Source organism: Pogoniulus pusillus, chromosome 22 (assembly GCF_015220805.1).
Source record: "Pogoniulus pusillus isolate bPogPus1 chromosome 22, bPogPus1.pri, whole genome shotgun sequence".
In the NCBI taxonomy this organism is placed as follows: domain Eukaryota; kingdom Metazoa; phylum Chordata; class Aves; order Piciformes; family Lybiidae; genus Pogoniulus; species Pogoniulus pusillus.
In genome coordinates this window covers 15,429,872-15,447,978 of record NC_087285.1, presented here as the reverse complement: position 1 = coordinate 15,447,978, position 18,107 = coordinate 15,429,872, and the positions used below count along the sequence as shown (strand labels likewise).

At 61.5% G+C, this 18,107-nt stretch overlaps 2 protein-coding genes across 3 annotated transcripts; one reads left to right on the top strand and one right to left on the bottom strand.

Moving 5' to 3' along the window:
* The first annotated feature begins 1,604 nt into the window (after nucleotides 1-1,604).
* UNC5A (unc-5 netrin receptor A) lies at nucleotides 1,605-14,617 on the top strand. Its single transcript, XM_064161897.1, has 16 exons — nucleotides 1,605-1,719; nucleotides 9,611-9,832; nucleotides 9,964-10,107; nucleotides 10,185-10,288; nucleotides 10,413-10,593; nucleotides 10,708-10,875; nucleotides 11,070-11,234; nucleotides 11,319-11,507; nucleotides 12,082-12,381; nucleotides 12,474-12,561; nucleotides 12,646-12,814; nucleotides 12,896-13,129; nucleotides 13,251-13,400; nucleotides 13,474-13,638; nucleotides 13,714-13,892; nucleotides 14,086-14,617. The coding sequence occupies exons 1-16, from the start codon at nucleotides 1,605-1,607 to the stop codon at nucleotides 14,249-14,251; spliced, it is 2,739 nt and encodes a 912-aa protein (XP_064017967.1). The 3' UTR covers nucleotides 14,252-14,617.
* Nucleotides 14,618-14,651: 34 nt separating this feature from the next.
* On the bottom strand, nucleotides 14,652-16,957 carry LOC135185285 (hexokinase-2-like). 2 transcript variants are annotated; one of them, XM_064161898.1, is made up of 7 exons: nucleotides 16,782-16,957; nucleotides 16,565-16,704; nucleotides 16,299-16,418; nucleotides 16,116-16,211; nucleotides 15,606-16,017; nucleotides 14,980-15,529; nucleotides 14,652-14,867 (listed from the first exon to the last, which is right to left on the bottom strand). In XM_064161898.1, exons 1-7 carry the CDS (start codon nucleotides 16,879-16,881, stop codon nucleotides 14,732-14,734), a joined length of 1,554 nt encoding a protein of 517 aa, XP_064017968.1. In that variant the 5' UTR covers nucleotides 16,882-16,957; the 3' UTR covers nucleotides 14,652-14,731. The 2 variants fall into 2 exon arrangements, with proteins under 2 accessions (XP_064017968.1, XP_064017969.1); XM_064161899.1 differs by lacking the exon at nucleotides 14,652-14,867 and having other exon boundaries at nucleotides 15,302-15,529; nucleotides 15,606-15,789; nucleotides 15,918-16,017.
* Nucleotides 16,958-18,107: the final 1,150 nt, after the last annotated feature.

Here is an 18,107-nt window from a genome sequence, read left to right as displayed (position 1 = left end):
CATGCAAATGCCACCAGCAATAATGAGCCAGCCTGAAGGAGGGCGGCTTTCGCTGCGCCGGGGCTCTGCCCACGTCGGGCCGTGAGGTCTCCTCCGGCGGCTGCCCTCCATCAGTGCCCATGTGGGAGGTGCCAGAACTCGAAGCACTGCATGGTGCAGCACGGCGGAAACGCAGCAGGCACCCATAGGTGCCACCCCGCGTGTGCTGCCCTGTGCATATAGATGGTGCACGGCTGTATGGGTGCAGGGGTTCCCCGGCAAGGGGGATGATGATGGGCAATGACTGTGGCCTCACTCCAGGACTGTTGACAGTGGCCTTGGCTCTCTGCCTGGCACTGCCGGCACTGCACCGGGATGCATGAAAGCTGTGCCACTCGGGAGACCCGCACTGGCTTCGCACCCACTTCAGCACTTGAAGGTGTCAGAGCAGTTGTTAATTGTTCCTGAAGTTGCTAACGAAATTATCACTGCGCGGCACTGGGAGCCGTTGCCCAGCCCTACACCTTCTCTCTGCTGCTGGGCAGGCCCTGGCTCCCACGAGGTTCGGGAAGCACCTCGGGCACCCCAATACAGCCTCACTCCCCTCTGCCCATACTGCACTCTGCCTAGTGGTGATGGGAGCTGGACTTGGAGAGTTGCATGGGCAGCATGGGGAGGGAAAGGGCCAAGTCTCCTGGGAGTGACTATTATGGTCGGATGTGAGGTACTCTGGGAACAGACCTCCGTGTATGCCAGTGAGATGGGCCTCCACAGATGGCATGTGTCCTTAACAAGGTAGTGACCCCACTTCCATAACACATTCCAGCACCCTTGGAGGCTGGCAGATGAATGATTCAGGGCAGAGTGCCAGCAGCACCTTCTTTTCTTCCGGGGTTGTCCCCAGCCATCACGCTAGGAGAGCCAGGCTGGGCTGGAGGACCCCTGGGTATCACCTGTCCCACGCCTACGGCAGGGGCTCAGAGCAGAGAGGGGTGTGGAATAGGTACTGTCCTGGGGCGAGAGTGTCCCGGGGGTGGGAGCTGCTGAGATGGGGTGGGTGGACGGTGCCCAAGGAGAGATGCAAACCAGCGGTACTGAGTTCGGGGAAAGGTGTCGACTCGCAGTCCCGGCACGGGAGTGCGGGGGTGGGGAGGGGGAGTAGGCAGAGGGGAGATACAGACGGTGGGGAGGGTGCAGTGCCGGGTGGGTTACTCTTGGGGGGCGGGAGGGGAGAGAAACCCGTGCGAGGAGCATACACGGTACTTGGGGGGGCAAACCAAGGGTGCTGCGCTGAGAGAAGGGCGCGGACCTCAGCACCGGACAGGGCGGAGGGACGCAGGAGGGAGATGCAGACGTACGGGGGGGGGTGCGCCGCCGGGGGGGCGGGGCGGGGGGCGTCGGCGGGGGCGCGCCCAGCTGTTGCGCCGTCCCTTCGGCGGGCGGGTCCGCGCTCGCCGCCCCGCATTGGCGGCGCCCGAGCGGAGCGGAGCGGCGGGCGGCAGCAGCGGCGGGGCCGAGCCGGTGGCGGTGGCGGGGCCGGTGGCGACATGGCCCGCTGAGGGCTCCGCGGAGCGCGGCCCGCCCTGCTCTCTCGCCCCGCCGCGCAGCGCTCCGCGGGGCGCGACATGGGTGCGCGGCCGCGCCGCCGCCGGGGCCCCGCCGCCGCCGCCACCGCCGCCACCGCCGCCGCGCCAGGGCCGCTCGGTGCCCTGCTCGCCGCTGCCCTCTTGGCCGCCGCCGGTGAGTCACCGCGCGTCCCTCGCGGGTACCGGGCTTCGGATTAGTGGGGGCGGGTGCGAACGGCGGGGACCCGGCATCGGGCGCTGGGCAAGGTCACCCGGGGAGCGGCGGCGGGCGGGCGTCCTGCGGGGAGCGAGGTGTCTTCCCGAGTACCAGGAGCCATGCAGGGTGCCCCCCTGGCAGGGAGGTTCCCAAGATGCCCTTCTGGGCAAAGGACGTGCTCCTCGCCCCACCGCAGGCACTGCCGTTCCCTCACCCCGCGCCCACACGTGGCCGCCCCCCCATGCCCAGCCGGAGCTCTCCCGGGCGCTACCTGCACTGAAGGCGCTCCCCTCCTCGTTTGTACGGCTCCGCTCCCCCGGGGCCTTGCCAGCCCAGCGCCCGGGGGTCCACAGGGCACCTGCCTTAACGCATGGCGTCTCTCCCCCATGCACACCATCCCAGCCCCCGGCACTGGGTCCCTGCCCCTTGCACGGGGTACCTGCCGTCCGCATCACCCGGCCGGGACACGGGGGACCGTGGTGACGGGTGTAGGGTACTGTCATGCCGCGTAGGTGGCCTTGGCGAGAGTGGCTGTGGCGTGGGGGGGCTATGCGGGGAGGCATCGGTGTTGCTGCAGACGCGGACAGTCCGGAGCGCAGCTGCCCCCTGAATCTGCCCATCCCCTTCCCAGGCAGCACCCGTCGGGTCGGGGATCAGGTTGGGTCGGACTCCGAGGCTGAGCGGCACCGACTGCTGGCCTTGGGGTAAAGGATCTGGGGGCTGTGGGGGGTGCCCGGGGCTGGCGGCTGTTGGCAGGTGTCACGGCAGCCTTGAAGTGGCGACTGTAGACAAAGGACCGAGCTGGGGGCGGGGAGCTGCGCGGGGCTGGACGTGCGCTCTGCGGGGGGCAGTCTGAGGAGAGAGGACATGGACCCTTCTGTGCTCGAAGGTCCTGGCCCATCGACCTCCTTGCCACCACCGGAGACATCCCCTCGCCTGGCCTCGGTGCAGCCTACATAATCCACGCACCCATTCTAACTGGCCACCCACCCCTGGGGACCCCGCACCCAGTGCTCCCAGCATGGCCTGCCTGCAGGAGGACACTGCAAAACCAGAGCAGGCAGTGGGCATCTCTTGGGTGTAGCACACCCTATATGGAGGTTGCTTGTGGGTGCAGACCCTCATCTGGACATGGCGTACCTTCCCCATGGCATCCCTGGGTCCATGGTGATAGATGGAGGTGGGGGTAGCAGGGCAAGAGGTGCACCAGGCCACTGCACACGAGCTGTGCAGTGGCAGGCGTGGGGGGAACCCAACTCGAGGCAGTGTGGTGTGGGAGCTCATCCTCACCACTCACTTGGCAGGCAGCTCACAGCTGGCTGTTGCATGACTTAGCCCAGTCACCTGTGTGACCACTGCTCAGCACAGAAGTGGCAAGGCTGAGCCTCTGTGCACCGGGTGCTGCTCCATCCTGGCATGGCATGGCACTCCTTCCTCGAGGGCACAGAGACACAGGTTGTGGACAGGGGGATGCCAGTGTCAAGGCAAAGTGCCCCTGCCTGCAGCCACAGGGCAGCATCCCCAGATTAGGCTGCCTGCAGGGAAAGGGCAAAAGCAGCAGCGAAGGCTAGGACTTATCCAGGGGCAGCAGTGTGGGGTGAGTATCCAAGCTGCAGAAGCTGCCCCACTTGACTTCTGTGCTGGTGAGTAGGCAAGGACACAGGGTCAGGGGCCTTCCCCAGAGCTACCCCTGGCCCAGTTCTGCTACAAGACCATCCTTTTGGCACCTGTGGCAGCTAGTGCCAGGGCCTGCTTCTAGTCTGGCCCCTGCGTCAGTGAGTTCCTGCCCCAGCAGCTCCTGCCCCAGCTCTTCCAGCTGGGGCACATGCTCTCCTCTCACCGCACCTAAGCCATACAGTGATGCTGGCTTCACTAGGCTGCTGGGGAACCTCGACCTCCACAGCCTGGTACCCCGGAGCCTGGCATACCAGGATGCTGCATCACATCATTGCCCCACAACCTACACCTGACTGGGCTTCAGTGCCTCGGCAGGGCAGGCAGGAGGGCAGAGCCGGCGTGTGCCGGGCGGCTGGGAAGCTGCCGTGCCGGCTGTCAGCGTGAACACGCGGCAGACGCAGCCCGCCCAGGGCTGTTTGTTCTGGCTCAGTGCCACGTGGGGCTGGCACTACATCAAACCGTACAGAGCCTGGCAGGTGCTTGCGGGAGGGGACCAGGATGCTAGCAGTGTTGCCAGAGGTGGGCACCTCCCGAGTTAATGCAGGCACCTCGCAGCCATTGGTGCAACTGAGTTCCTGTCCCACTTGGGTGGCCAGCAGTAGCCAGGACCACCTTGGCACTGGTGGCAGTGCCTGATGGATGATGGCACAGGCACTGTACACATGTACCCTGCACTCAGAGGTGCACCCTCTGTGCCAGCACCTCTCCAGCTTGTCAGCACCATCACTGCTGTGTGCATCACATGTCTGTCTGTGAGCAGGCTAGGATGGACTGTCTCCAGAATGAGAACAGTAGGACCCTATCCTAACCTGGTCAGGCCCAGCTGCCCAGTATTCCTCAGCCCTGCAACCTACCGACTTTTTGGGTTACTAGGTGGGTTTCTGGCAGATGGCCACTCTCTCAGACTGCCCTGTCTGAAGCATATGCCCACAGGATGGGGACTTGAGTCCTAGGCTCCTCCAGCCAGCCCTTGCTACTGCAGGGCTGTGGGGTAATGAGGCTGCCACCACCACCACGTGCCACCCATGAGTGAGAGAGGGAGAGGCCGCAGAGCAGCTGGGACCATTGTGTGGACAGAGGAGCCTTCCTAGACCTGCACCCATATCTCCTCCCTGCTTTGGCTGGGACTTGGGGCTGAGGGTGGCCTTGATGCTTCTCTTGGTGGGACCATGGCTTGTCAGATGCATTTACTCTTCTCTGTCGGTTAAATGAGAGCCAGAAGAGTCACTCCAATCCCCAAGCTCACAACCTGATCAGCATTCCTGGCACATGGAGCTGGGCCAGTCCTGTTTCCCCTACATCATCTCAGTGCCAGGCTGGAGGAGGTCCCTCATCCCCCACCAAGACAGGTCCAGGACGGGACTTGTTACCCATTTAGTGCTGCTGAAAGGGGCTGCAGGGCTTGGCATGCGTCCTGCAGGCGCACTCTGGGGTGCTGTGGAGCTCAGCAGGCACCCAGGGCTAGTGAGCAACAGGGAGCTCTGCGTGTGCTATAGAGCCAAGAGGGAACCGACTCCGTGGGTGCCCAGGGAAGGCTGCTTATCAGTGGATTCCAGAACCGATAGCCTCCAGGCAGGCAGAGACTGTCCCTGCGGGGGGGCTTTCATCCCCGGCTGCCTTTCCCGCCACTGCTGTCCCCAGAGCCCGGGCATGGGGCAGAGGCTTGGGCATGGCCAGTACTGGTAGCCCACTTGATGGATGTTGGTCTGAGGCAAGGGCACAGTCCTGGAGCCCTGCACGCCCTGGCACATGTTAATTGCATGTAAGGGGAGTGCGTTATCAGCTCAAATCCGCAATTAGGCAGCTTCATTGTCGTGCAAACCCGCCTGACTAATTCATTCATAACGATGCTGGCTTAATGAGAGCCCAGACACTGCCACACTCTCACTGGGAGTCGGCACCCTCAGGCCCTAGCCACCTCCATCCAGCCTCCACCATGGCTATGGGACTGGCACCTGAGGGACAGACACTCGGAGGCCCAAGACAGTGGGCAGCTCATGGAGATGTGCCAGGAAATTTGAGACACTGTCCTGGTGCAGGTGAGGTCACTTCTGGGGCACTGTGCCCTTTGGAGCACAGGGGAAACATTGACACTATGTCCTCATTGTCTCATTGTCTCTGGTGCTTACCATGTGCCAGACTGGCTAGTAGCCGGGCCAGTAGCTGGGCCTTGCTGCCCAATGTTGGCATCCGACTCTGATGGCTCCCAGCCTAGAGTGGGCTGGCACCAGCATCTGCCTGGCACCACTGTAGTGACTGTGTGGGGTAAATGGGTGGGTATAAGGAGTGTATTTGCTGATGCTCACTTGATCCAGGTGAGTGCTGGAGCAGCTGCAGACAGCAAGGCAGTGCCAGGCAAAGCCACAGCCCCTGGCTGGGGGTCTCCTGGGGCAGAATGAGCTCATCACAGCTTGGAGCCAGCCTCTCCCAGCATGATAGTGCCCAGCTCAAAGCCTCAGACAAGCTTTTTGATGGTGGTGAGTAGCATTGGCTCACTTCCTTTGCACCCTGCAGAGAGAAAAGTGCTGGTGGCAGAGACCTCTGTGTGCAGGGTGGCGGGCAGAGCTGGCATTACCAGGATCCCCTGGGCACAGCTAGGCATCTTTTGCCCTGCTCATGACACCCATCCTTCCCTCGTTTAGACTGGCACAATCAGCAACAATTATTGCTTTAATTACCTGCTGCCCGGGTGCAGGCCAGACTCTGTCGAAGTGCAAGGAAATCTTTCATGTTAATGGCATGCCAGGCCTGGCACGGGCATGATGGATGGGGCGCCAGCTGGAATGGAATCTGCCAGCTGCAAACCTGTGGGGATTTGGGGAGGTCCCCAGAGGGGAGGGCATCATCAGAGGCAGATGCTGGCATCCGGGTCTCTATCTTGCTGCAGGGCCCCTCAGAGTGGCATGCATCAGGCAGGACTGTGGGCAGGGGATGGGAGCAGAGGGAGGTGAGGGCAGAGCTTCCAGAGATGGCTTAGTGCCCTGCAGGAGCAGCCAATACATTGGTCCCAGCTGGGCAGCAGTGTTCCAGGCATACCCATGCCGTTGGAGCAGTCTCACACTGCAGTCAGCAGCCTGATCCTTCTTAGGAGTAGTTGTGCCAAGCAGGCACACACCAGCATGCCTGTGCTGGTGTTGGCAGTGCTGTATCCTCTGGCGGGCACCCTCTCCTTGCCAAGAACATACTGACCTTCCTGGCATCTCCTTGCGGCAGGCACCAAGGTACCTGGCATGCTGCTCTCAGCAGCACCAGAGAGCATGGCACCAGCAGCAGGATCAACTCTCTAGGTACCAGAGGGACCAGAATGGAGATGCACCCGATGGCAACCTGTGTGTCTTGGCAGCGCTCCCCCACTGCTGGGCAATGCAGCATCCTGCAGTTTCCTCCTAACCAGTAACACCAGTACACACAGCTCTCTGAAACTGGGGGCCCCAGGTGCTGCAGTGAGAGGCTGTGTGACTATCTGGGCTGGCAACGGCTGGAAGACTGTGCACAGGGAGACACAGAGCAGTTGGAGGTCCTGCAGTGCTGGGGTGAAGCAGGTGCTTGGAGCCCGTAGTGGCATGGTCCCCATTTGCTCTGCACCCTGAGGTGGGTGCTGCAGCGCAGCCTCTTGCCCCTTAGCCAGGCCTGCCGGTGTGCTCGTTAGCCCATGTGGGCGGGGGATAATTGATAGTAAATCCCTGCTTAATGCACTGACGCTGCCTGCCGTGATTTTTCAGTGCCGTAGCAAACTGCACTCCCACTTACCACTTTGACTGCCAAGACAGTGACCAATCAAGACTGTGTCCCCCCACTGCCAAAGTGGGAGCTCTCATGGAGGTGAGTGGGACCCAGCTCCCCACCATCCCCCTCTGCCCTATCCCTGCCGAAGTTCCCTGGTTCCCTTTGCCAAGGTGACATAAGCATCTTGCCTGTTTCCATGGCAACACAACGGCAGGTGAGTGGTGAGGCCGAAGTGGTGCGGGAGCTGGTACGGGCATCATGTGGGGGGATGCTGCCCACGGTGCACCCGTGCGGCCCCCACACCTGGGGCTGGGGCATAGTGGACCCAGTGCCTGGAGGTGCCTGCAGAGCATGTGGCACCCTTGGTACATGAGATGTCCATGGTGTTTGGCCTAGCTGTGCTGCCTGGGATGGCCATGGTGCACTGGATAGCCATGAGCTGCGTGGAGTGCCCACTGTGCATGCAAAGCCCACCATGTATGGAGTGCCATCATGGACAGAGCACCCATGGTGCATGGGACACAAACCACAGACCCACTCCTGGGGCTCCAGGCCAGCTCCAGACTCATGGCTGTATTGCATGGCTCCATCCATGCCACAGTGCAGAGCTCAGCTGGTGCTCAGCACAGTGCCCAGCAGCAGGACAGCATCCTTCCATGGGGCTCTGCAAGGTGTCTGGCAACACCCTAGCTCTGCTGCTCACTGCATGTCCCCGTACGCATTTGCTGCCTGTAATCTCACCATGCCCCATAAGGCAGCCAGCACTCCAATTCGGTGGGGAGTCAGAGGGGCTTCCTACACCCCTCGTCTTGGCTGCGATGGGCAAACACACAGCTTGGTGCCCGCTGCACTCGTTTCACCTGTGATTAAAAGGCCAATCCCCACAGCAGCGCTGCCATGTTCACCCAGCGTGCCCAGGCAGGAGGCAGCGGTGCTGCTGTGCAGTAGCAAACTGGTATTCGGTAAATAAATTGAGTTGTCTTTCTGCTCATCTCAGCCCCAAGTGCTGGCACAGGCAGTGCAGTGTGGGCAGCCAGGGGTGCCAGGATGGGTGGTGCGGCGGTGCAAACCACGGGTGCTGCAGTGAGCCATGCCGCAGCCAGCACCAGCGGTGGCACTATGCTGGGGACCGCAGCGCCTGTCCGCGCCGTGACCTCCCGGGCCAGCCCCGGGCTGCGGCTGGGGTGTGGGGGGGGTGTCGTTAAACCAGTGAAATATGAAATGCCTGTATATCCCCGACAGGGGTTTTAATTAAATTAATTGCCAGCGACATTGTAAAAGTGCTGATGGGGTAATAACCAGTGCGTTATGGTGGCCGTTTATCTTCCCCGTGTAAATTAGCTGCTGCACCTTGCCCATCCCGGCGGGCATCGCGGCAGGCTCGCTTGGCACCCGCTCTTCAGTCCTCAGGGGCCTGATCAGCTCAGGGAAGCACTGGGGCTCCGAACCCCCCGGGGAGGCTCAGACAGGGTTGAGAGATCCTTGTGTTCTCTTCATCGCCATGTTCCCTGCATCCTCATGCTCATGGTGCAGGTAGCTGTGCCAGACAGGAGTCGGCCACGGTGGGCATAGACAATGGGGGTCCCGTGGGCCGTGTGGGGAGCAGGGTTGCCAAACGAAGGCATTTAATTGCTGCGCATTCCATCCCATTTAATTGCTTATTAAATCCTAACCAGCCAATTAGCAGCAGCAATTACAGCTTCATTCAGTGACACAATCGCTATTTTATCGTTTGTTAATCAAATGCTTATTTAGGGCCCTGCTTTATTAACTCTTTCCACAGCAGGCACTGATTGGGGTGGGGAGTGGCAGCACCTGGCCAAGCCCAGGCTGGGGTATGTGAGCACTGTGGGACTGTGCCACCTGCTATGTCCCCAGTGCTGCTGACCCCATCATAGGGGCCCTGCCCTGGTGCATGGCACTCACAGCAACCCCCACAAGTAAAGATGGGGGTTGCCCAATTCCCCCTGAAGGACACACACCTCACCACCCTGGGGACACTGGGATGGCCAGCCCCTATTATGCCATGCCTGTACCCACTCCTTGGAGGGTGCCAGCGTCTCAGGGCACAGATGCACACTCCGCCACTCCCTCTGCATCTGTGTGCTAGCCCAGAGCACGGCAGGGCAGAATGCAGCCCCCCAGCCAGCACTTAGGGGACAGCAGTGCCCCGGGAGGCGTGAGCGATGGCCCTTGTTGGTCACACTACATTTCCTTTTCATTAGAGCTAAGTGTGGACATGAGGGATCGGCACAGGTTCAGCAGGCGCAGCCATCGCGTGGCTGCTCTCCCTGATGGATGGTGGGGCTGGGAGGTGACTGCCGCATCGCTGGTGGCAGCAGGGTGATTGTGGTGGGACATGGGGCACTGGCACAAGGCCATGCTAGGATGAGCTATGGCCCAGCCCAGGAATGCTGTCGGTAGCCGAGTCCCTGTCTCCCCACAGGTGCTCAGCAAAGTGCAACCGTGGCCAACCCAGCGTCTGGTGCATCCTCAGACCTGCTTCCGCGGTTCCAGCTGGAGCCAGAGGATGTCTACATCGTGAAGAACAAGGCGGTGAGCCTGGCCTGCCGTGCAACCCCCGCCACCCAGATCTACTTCAAGTGCAATGGCGAGTGGGTGCACCAGGCTGACCATGTCACGCAGCACAGCACTGACCGTGGCACTGGTGAGTGCCAGCAGGGGAGGGTTTGCTAGCCTGCATGATGGAGAGCCATGTGCTCCCCTCTCCAGTGAGCTTTGCATGGGTCTGGGGCTCATTCCCTGCATGCTGGTGTTGACATGCCAACTTGATGGCAGGGCTGCCAGTGATGGAAGTCCGCATAGAGGTCACCCGACAGCAAGTGGAGAAGATCTTTGGGCTGGAGGAGTACTGGTGCCAGTGTGTGGCCTGGAGCTCCTCTGGCACCACCAAGAGTCAGAAAGCCTTCGTCCGCATTGCCTGTGAGTGTCTGGGGGTACCCGGATGGGGTGTGGGGCATTGGTTCCAGCCGCCTCACCTCACCTCTGTGCCTCTCTAGATCTGCGCAAGAACTTTGAGCAGGAGCCAATGGCCAGGGAGGTCTCCATCGAGCAGGGCATTGTGCTGCCATGCCGTCCTCCTGAGGGCATCCCTCCTGCCGAGGTGAGCCTTCCTGTTGGTCAGGGCAAGGTGCAGCTGAGGGTGCCTTCTGACTGCAAGGACACCATGTGTGCTCCCTGAGGAGGTGGCCCAGCTGGGCACCCGGCAACTTCCCTGTGCTCTGCAGGTGGAGTGGCTGCGCAACGAGGAGCTGGTGGACCCGGCTTTGGATGCCAACGTCTACGTGACACCGGAGCACAGCCTGGTGGTGCGGCAGGCCCGCCTGGCTGACACCGCCAACTACACCTGCGTGGCCAAAAACATCGTGGCACGTCGCCGCAGTGCCTCCGCTGCCATCACTGTCTATGGTATGGCCCCTCTGTGTCTGTCCCCACCATGCTGCCCTGGTGTCACCCTCTCTGTCCTGTTCCTTCCCACACCCCCCGTCCTGGTAGGGCACTGATGGGTCCCTCTCCACCCAGTGAACGGCGGCTGGTCGACATGGACGCAGTGGTCAGGCTGCAGCACCAGCTGTGGACGGGGCTGGCAGAAGCGGAGCAGGACGTGCACCAATCCCACGCCCCTCAACGGGGGCGCTTTCTGTGAGGGCCAAAATGTGCAGAAAACAGCTTGCACCACCCTCTGTCCAGGTACCCACCCTGACCAGGGCACCACTGCCACCCACACCGTGCCGATGCTGCACTCCCTGCTGCACCCATCACACTCTCTGTCCTCCTCTGGGTGTCTCGTCCTCCCACCCCATCGTGTGTCCATCTCTGCCAGCCCTGGGGCAGGGGAGGGGGATGGCAGCAGGGAACTGACCCCCTAATGTACCCCACTGCAGTGGACGGTGCCTGGTCAGAGTGGAGCAAGTGGTCAGTGTGCGGGGCCGAGTGTACCCACTGGCGCAGCCGGGAGTGCTCAGAGCCAGCGCCACGCAACGGGGGCAGGGATTGCCATGGCCCCGAGCTGGACACTCGCAACTGCACCTCTGAGCTCTGCAGCCACGGTGAGTGTGGCTGGGACAGTGGGGCTGTCCCTGGGATAGGGCACTGGAGAGTGCCCATGGGTGCTGATGCCCTGCCGCACACAGCTGCCCCTGGTGCAGAAGACGTGGCACTCTACGTGGGGCTGGTGGCTGTGGCTGTGTGCCTGGTGCTGCTGCTGCTGGTCGGAGTGCTGGTGTACTGCCGCAAGAAGGGGGGCCTGGATGCTGATGTGGCAGACTCCTCCATCCTCACTGCTGGCTTCCAGCCTGTCAGCATCAAGCCCAGCAAGGCCGGTGAGATGCTTGGATGAGACTGCACCCATGCTGGGACATATGTACCTTGGGACCTGAGCGTGCCCCAAGGGGGCTCCAGGCAGGGGCTGTGGGCTCCAGGCAGGGGCTGTGTGCCCCAGGGCATTCCTGGCCCTGGGTGGGGCCTGTGTGCCACATAAGGTCCCTGGGCTTGAATGGGGGCTCTGTGTCTTATGGAATCCCTGACCCAGGGCTGTTGCATCTTAAGGGGTCCCTGACTTTGGGGTCAGTGTAGTGTGCCACATAGTGTTCCTGGCTGTGGGTAGGGGCTCTGTGTCCTATAGGGTCCCTGGTCTCTAGTAAAGCTTGCACCCTGGGTTGGTGCTGGATGCTCCGGGTACCCCAGAGGTGACTGTGTCCCAAGGGTCTATACCATGAGGCAGAGACTCAGTGACCATTGGGAGCCAGGAGCAGACATGCCCCATACAGCCCTTACCATGGGGTAGGGGCTGTGTTCCCCACGATCTCTGGGGCTGTCTGTGCCACTGTGTTGCTGGTGGGGGCGTCTCCACCCCTGCTGTGCCCTGGCACCACGGTTCCCTGCTCTGTGCCACAGACAACCCCAGCCTGCTCACCATCCAGCCTGACCTCAGCACCACCACCATGACCTACCAGGGCTCACTCTGCCCGCGCCAGGATGGCCCTGCCAAGCTCCAGCTGCCCAATGGACACCTGCTGAGCCCACTGGGCGCTGGGCGGCACACGCTACACCACAGCTCGCCTGCCGCCGAGGGCGCTGACTTCGTGGCTCGACTCTCCACCCAGAGCTACTTTCGCTCCCTGCCCCGTGGCAACACCAATATGGCCTATGGCACCTTCAATTTCTTGGGTGGGCGGCTCATGATCCCCAACACAGGTATGGTGGAGTGGGTGTGGGGTGCCGGAGCATTGCCCATCATGGGCACATCCCCATTGGGCTTATTCTCCAGCCTGCACCCCTCTACCCAGGGATCAGCCTGCTCATCCCACCTGATGCCATCCCACGGGGAAAGATCTATGAGGTCTACCTGACCCTGCACAAGCAGGAGGAGGTGAGGTAGGTGCCAAAGCTGGGGCTGCTGAGGCACTGGGTGGCCGGGATGGGGTTGTCTTTGCTCAGTTGTCCCCATCACTGCCTCAGGCTGCCCCTGGCTGGCTGCCAGACGCTTCTGAGCCCTATTGTCAGCTGCGGCCCCCCTGGAGTCCTCCTCACCCGCCCTGCCATCCTGGCCATGGGTCACTGTGTGGAGGCCAGTGCTGAGAACTGGAGCATCCGCCTGAAGAAGCAGTCATGTGAGGGCACGTGGGAGGTGAGCGTCCACTGGGGGCAAGGGGGTCAGGGTTGGGAAGTTAAGCCCACGCTTGGGTGCATCTCTGCCTGGATGCTGCAGGACGTGCTGCAGCTGGGCGCAGAGCCATGCACGGAGCTGTACTACTGCCAGATGGAAGCGCAGGCTTGCTACATCTTCACGGAGCAGCTGGGACGCTTTGCTCTGGTTGGGGAGTCCCTCAGCATGGCGGCCTCCAAGCGCCTCAAGCTGGTCCTGTTTGCGCCAGCCGCCTGCCCCTCGCTCGAGTATAACATCCGTGTCTACTGCCTCAGCGACACCCAGGATGTCCTCAAGGTATCTGGGGTCTCCACAGCTCAAAGTGAGGGCCACGTGGGCAGGAGAGCAAGGGCTATGTGGGCAGGGCTGGGCTGTCAGCCTGCAGCATCTCCTGCCCGAGTGCCGCCTGTGCCAGCAGGAGGTGATCCAGTTGGAGAAGCAGCTGGGGGGGCAGCTGATTGGAGCCCCCCGAGTGCTGCACTTCAAGGACAGCTACCACAACCTGCGCCTCTCCATCCATGACATGCCCAGCTCCCTCTGGAAGAGCAAGCTCCTTGCCAGCTACCAGGTGAGGAGCCCAGCCAGTGGGTGGGCATGAGCATAGGATGTCCCTGCCACTCTGATCCATCTCCTCACCACAGGAGATCCCCTTCTACCACATCTGGAGTGGGCTGCAGCCCTTCCTGCACTGCACCTTCACCCTGGAGCGCCTAAGTCCCAGCACCTGTGAGCTGGCCTGTAAGATCTGGGTCTGGCAGGTGGAAGGCGATGGGCAGAGCTTCACCATCAACTTCAACATTGCCAAGGTGAGGGCAGGACTAGGGGGCTCTTACGGGGGTGACCCCAAAATGGGCTCAAATCCACCTGGTTCTCTCCCTTAGGACACAAGGTTTTCAGACTGGCTGGTCCCCGACAGTGAGGTGGGTGCCCCAGCCCTGGTGGGCCCCAGTGCCTTCAAGATCCCCTTCCTCATCCGCCAGAAGATCATCAGCAGTCTGGACCCACCAGGCACCCGAGGAGCTGACTGGAGGATGCTGGCTCAGAAGCTCAACCTTGACAGGTAGCTCAGGATACGGACAGCACTGGGGATGGGGATAGGAGGGTTCTGGCTTCATCATGTATGTATGGATGCATGCTAGAATACTGTGGGACCCCAGGAGCTAGATGGTGCCCAAGGTGTAGCCGGCATGGGACTGGGCCCAGTGTGTGGGGTCATCCCTGTGACCTGACATGCTCCCTCTGTCCCCCACCAGCCATCTCAGCTTCTTCGCCTCGAAGACCAGCCCCACGGCCATGATCCTCAACCTGTGGGAAGCACGGCACTTCCCCAATGGCAACCTCTCGCAGCTGGCCGCTGCTGTGGCCGAGGTGGGCAAGCAGGACGGTGCCCTCTTTGCCGTCTCCGAGGCTGAGTGCTGAGCACGGGGAGGGGACCACCGCCACGGGGTGAGAAAGGGCCTGGCCCGGCCCCCCGGGACACTGCTGCCACACAGCCCTTGGGAAGGGATGCCTATGCCCCATGGTGGTGGGACTCAGGCCAGCCCTGGGGGCCCCGCAGCCCCGCGGCAGGAGTCTGGCGGGTCGGTGGGTGTGCGTCGTGCGTGCGGTGCCGTCGTGCTGTCTGCGTGTGGGGCCGGCGGCCCCGGGCCCTGTGGTGTAAAGACCGTTTTTTTAATTCTGTATTAAGTGCATTCAAGTATTTACACTTGGCCTTATGTACATAGCGGTGCCGCGGGCGGGGGCTCTGCCGGACGTGAATGTAAATAAATTCGATATATATTGCTACCTGGGGCTGTGCTCAGCCGCGCGCTGCCCTCCCGCCCCGCGCCTCCGCCACGAGCCAGAGGCGCGGAGCGCAGCGCTTTATTGGGGTGACACTGGTGGCAGTGGTGGCCGTCCCTAGGGCTCTGCCCCGCGGCAGGCCACGGCTGCCACAAGTGCAGCTCCTTTCCCCGAACCGTCCTCTGACTGCAGGAAGGTGACAGCGCAGTTGGGTGCCAGGTCACGCAGCGTCTGCTGAAGGTGCCGGGAGAAGCTGGGAGGAACAGGAGGGGAGGGTGAGGGCTGATCCTCCCTCTTCACCCCACCCACCCCCAACCTCTGACTAGGACCCTCAGTGGGTGCCTGTCACCCCTGGCCCCACTCACTGTGGGTGCATCTTGTACAAGGTGCCATCCACTCCCACAGTGACAGCCAGTCGGGCCAGGCCCCGGTTCTCCCGCATCTTCTCCACCACAGCAGCCAGGCCAGCAGCACAGAGCTGGGCTGCCCGCAGGGACACGGTCTGGCAGACCTCCCGCACAAGCGCACTGTCCTCAAAACTGGCATGGAGCTCCAAGTCCTGCAGAATGGTCTGTACCTCCTGCAGGGCCAGCCCATCCCTGCCCCAGGCCAAGTGGGGCACTATTAGCATCATCATCCCCATTGCCATTCCCATCTCATGGGCTGGAGACAGCATCTCACTGCATACAATACGCCACATCAGTGTAGCATGCCCCCCTATTCCAGGCTCAGGGAACCCACTTGGAGCCCAGCACTTACATTTCAATGGTGGAGAGGAACTTAGTCTGAAAGATGTCTTTGGTCTGGAGCTTGGGGCAGGGCTTGCCATGGAAAAGAAGCTGTTTCTCCACCAGTGCCAGCAGGATGTGGCGCACAATCTCACCCAGGTACATGCCACTGATGAACTTCTCGAACCTGCTCCAGGCACCGGCCTTAGCCAGGTACAGCCACCTCCACCCAGCCCCCTCCCTGTCATGGGGCCCTTACCCACCTCTGCTTGCCCACATTGATAGTTTTCTCATCCACGAGCTGGTCAAAGTGAGTGAAGAAGTCATCCAGGCAGCCATTGTCCCCGAAGGCCCCCCACTCCATGTTGATGCACATGCGGCCCTGGTCCCCCTCCACAGTATCCATGTTACACATCTCCTCCATGTAGCAGGCATTGGTCCCTGTCCCTGTGGGTCCCATGCTGGTGTCACCTCCCACCACAGCTCTGGTGCCTGACACCTCGTGGCCATGTCACATGGGTTGGCGGTGGTGGCAAGAGGTTGAGAGACCCTCTGGGTGCAGAAATGCTCCTCACCCACGATGAGGCCGATTTCGCATTTGGGATCGTCATAGCCACAGGACATCATCGTTCCCACTGTGTCATTGACCACAGCCACCACCTTCAGCCCAAAGTACTGCCAAATGAGACAGAGATGGTGGCACATACTCCTGGAATTGGCACTGTCTGGGTGCAGGGTGGCATCCTGGGGAGAGGAACCCTGCCCTTTCCCACCTGTTTGCGTTGGGCCGCATCCCTCAGCAGTTGGGCCACGTCCTGGCCCACACAGCCTGAGGCACTGAAGCCTTTGGTCCAATTCAGCAGCACTGCCTGCAAGAGAGCAGGAGCAGAGGCTGGGCAGCTGCTTTGCATCCCAGGGCCCTCCCCGCCCACTTGTGGCTGGAGTCATCCTCTCACCTTATCCAGGCCGAGCTGCTGGCAAGGGAAGGAGAAGGTGAAGCCAAGTGGTAAAACCTGCTCCATCAGGTCCTGTTTCTGCTGGAAATCCATAATACACTCGATTATGTGGTCAAAGAGCTGTAGAGAGTGGCCATGGTTAGCCGGACCCAGGCTTGAGCTACGCTGTGGGGACCTCCCAGGCCCGCCCCAACCCCATGAGCTGTGAGGAAGGCAGCAATTCCCACCCCTCACCCTGTCCCTTGGCCACAGAACCTCAGCCTCACCGCCTCGCCAGTGCCCTGTGTGATAGCAGTTGGGATGGCGTAGATCTTGTTGGCCATGTGGATGCCATCCTCTGCCACATGCACCACCAGCACTCGGAAATTGGTCCCCCCCAGGTCCAATGCCAGGAATTCACCTCGCTCTGCAGGGAGCCAGTACAAGGGATCAGTGGGGCCACAGTCTCCTTGGCACCCCTTTCTCCACACTGCCACCACTCACCAGTGCCATCGGGCGTGCCACAGACATAGGTGGGCAGCATGCGGACAGAGGCAGTGGCATTGCTCTCCCGGCCCAGGCCCAGCTCCATCTCCCGTCTCATTAGTGCCTGGACACGCTCCAGGTTGGCACGGCTGAGCCGCAGTGGGGCCAGCAGCTGGTTCACCTCACGGCGCTTGTCCGCCAGGCGCAAAGACAGCGCTGTCACAATGGCTGCCCCCCGCCCAGTCCCATCCACCGAAGGCACAAGGGTGACTGCGCATTCAGGGGCCAGCAGCGCTGTCACATTCTGCAGGATCTCTTTGAACCTGATGGAAGAAAAAGATGGTGAGGACTCGGTGTGAAGCGTCCTGCTGGGGTAGCATCCCACCTACGTGCCTCCTCACCTGCTGCAGCTGTGGTACAATTCACCATCCACCGCCACGTTGATACCCAGCTGCTCCAGCTGCCGGCTCTGGCACATGTGGCTGAGGACGGCAGCCAGCCCCGCAGCACAGAGCGCGGCGGCGCGGCTCACAACCACCCGGCACACCTGCTGCACCCGGCAGCAGTCACGCTCGCTCGGCTGCAGCCCCAGGGCCTCCAGAGCCTTCTTTGCCTCGGCCGTGCCTTGCTCACTTCTGCACGGGGGAGTACAGAGCCAGCTTACAAGGCCACCCACTCCTGGCCAGAGGCACTCATCTGTCACCTCACCTATTCTCCCACCCACGGCAGCTCCTGGTCTCTAAACACTCACTCAATGATCTCTATTATCTGCTGCATCTGGAACACGCCCTTTGTCCTCAGGACAACAACATTGCTTCCAACAAAGAGTTCTTTCTCGGCAGCCAGGGAGATCAGCACGTGCCGGATGATCTCTCCCAGGTACAAGGTGCCCACCATCTTCTCAAACCTGAGAGCAGCCCAAGCCAGAGTCAGTCATCCCCACTGGCACCCCACAGCCCTTTGAGAGCACCCAAGAGCACTTCAGGGAAGTATATGCTTCCACTGGTGGGGCCTAACATGCTCAGGGATGGACAGAGAAGTCTCAGGGATCCTGCCTTCACTGCAGGGGTAGGGGGTGTGCACCTCTTCTTCCCAGGGTTGGAGGACTCCTGGTCCACATGCTTGTCATATGGTGTCAGTATGTCACTTAGGGCACCGTCATCCCCAAAGCAGCCCCACTCTGTGTTGATACACATCTGCCCACTGATGTCCTCCACCATCTCCACGAGCTGTGCTTCAGCCATAAAGCAGCAGTTGGTGCCCTTGTCTGCAGGGAGTGATGGGTGTGAGCGTGAGCAAAGACCCTTCCACCCACCACCTTGGCAAACAAGGTGCTTACTGCTC

Coding starts and splice junctions, on each gene's coding strand:
- UNC5A (XM_064161897.1), top strand. CDS start 1,605: ATGGGTGCGCGGCCGCGCCGCCGCCGGGGCCCCGCCGCCGCCGCCACC. Junction 10,289..10,412: donor AGGGCATCCCTCCTGCCGAG/GTGAGCCTTCCT, acceptor TGTGCTCTGCAG/GTGGAGTGGCTGCGCAACGA. Junction 10,876..11,069: donor TTGCACCACCCTCTGTCCAG/GTACCCACCCTG, acceptor ACCCCACTGCAG/TGGACGGTGCCTGGTCAGAG.
- LOC135185285 (XM_064161898.1), bottom strand. CDS start 16,881: ATGAGACGGGAGATGGAGCTGGGCCTGGGCCGGGAGAGCAATGCCACT. Junction 16,212..16,298: donor AGCAGCTCGGCCTGGATAAG/GTGAGAGGATGA, acceptor GCTCTCTTGCAG/GCAGTGCTGCTGAATTGGAC. Junction 14,868..14,979: donor TTGTACAAGATGCACCCACA/GTGAGTGGGGCC, acceptor TGTTCCTCCCAG/CTTCTCCCGGCACCTTCAGC.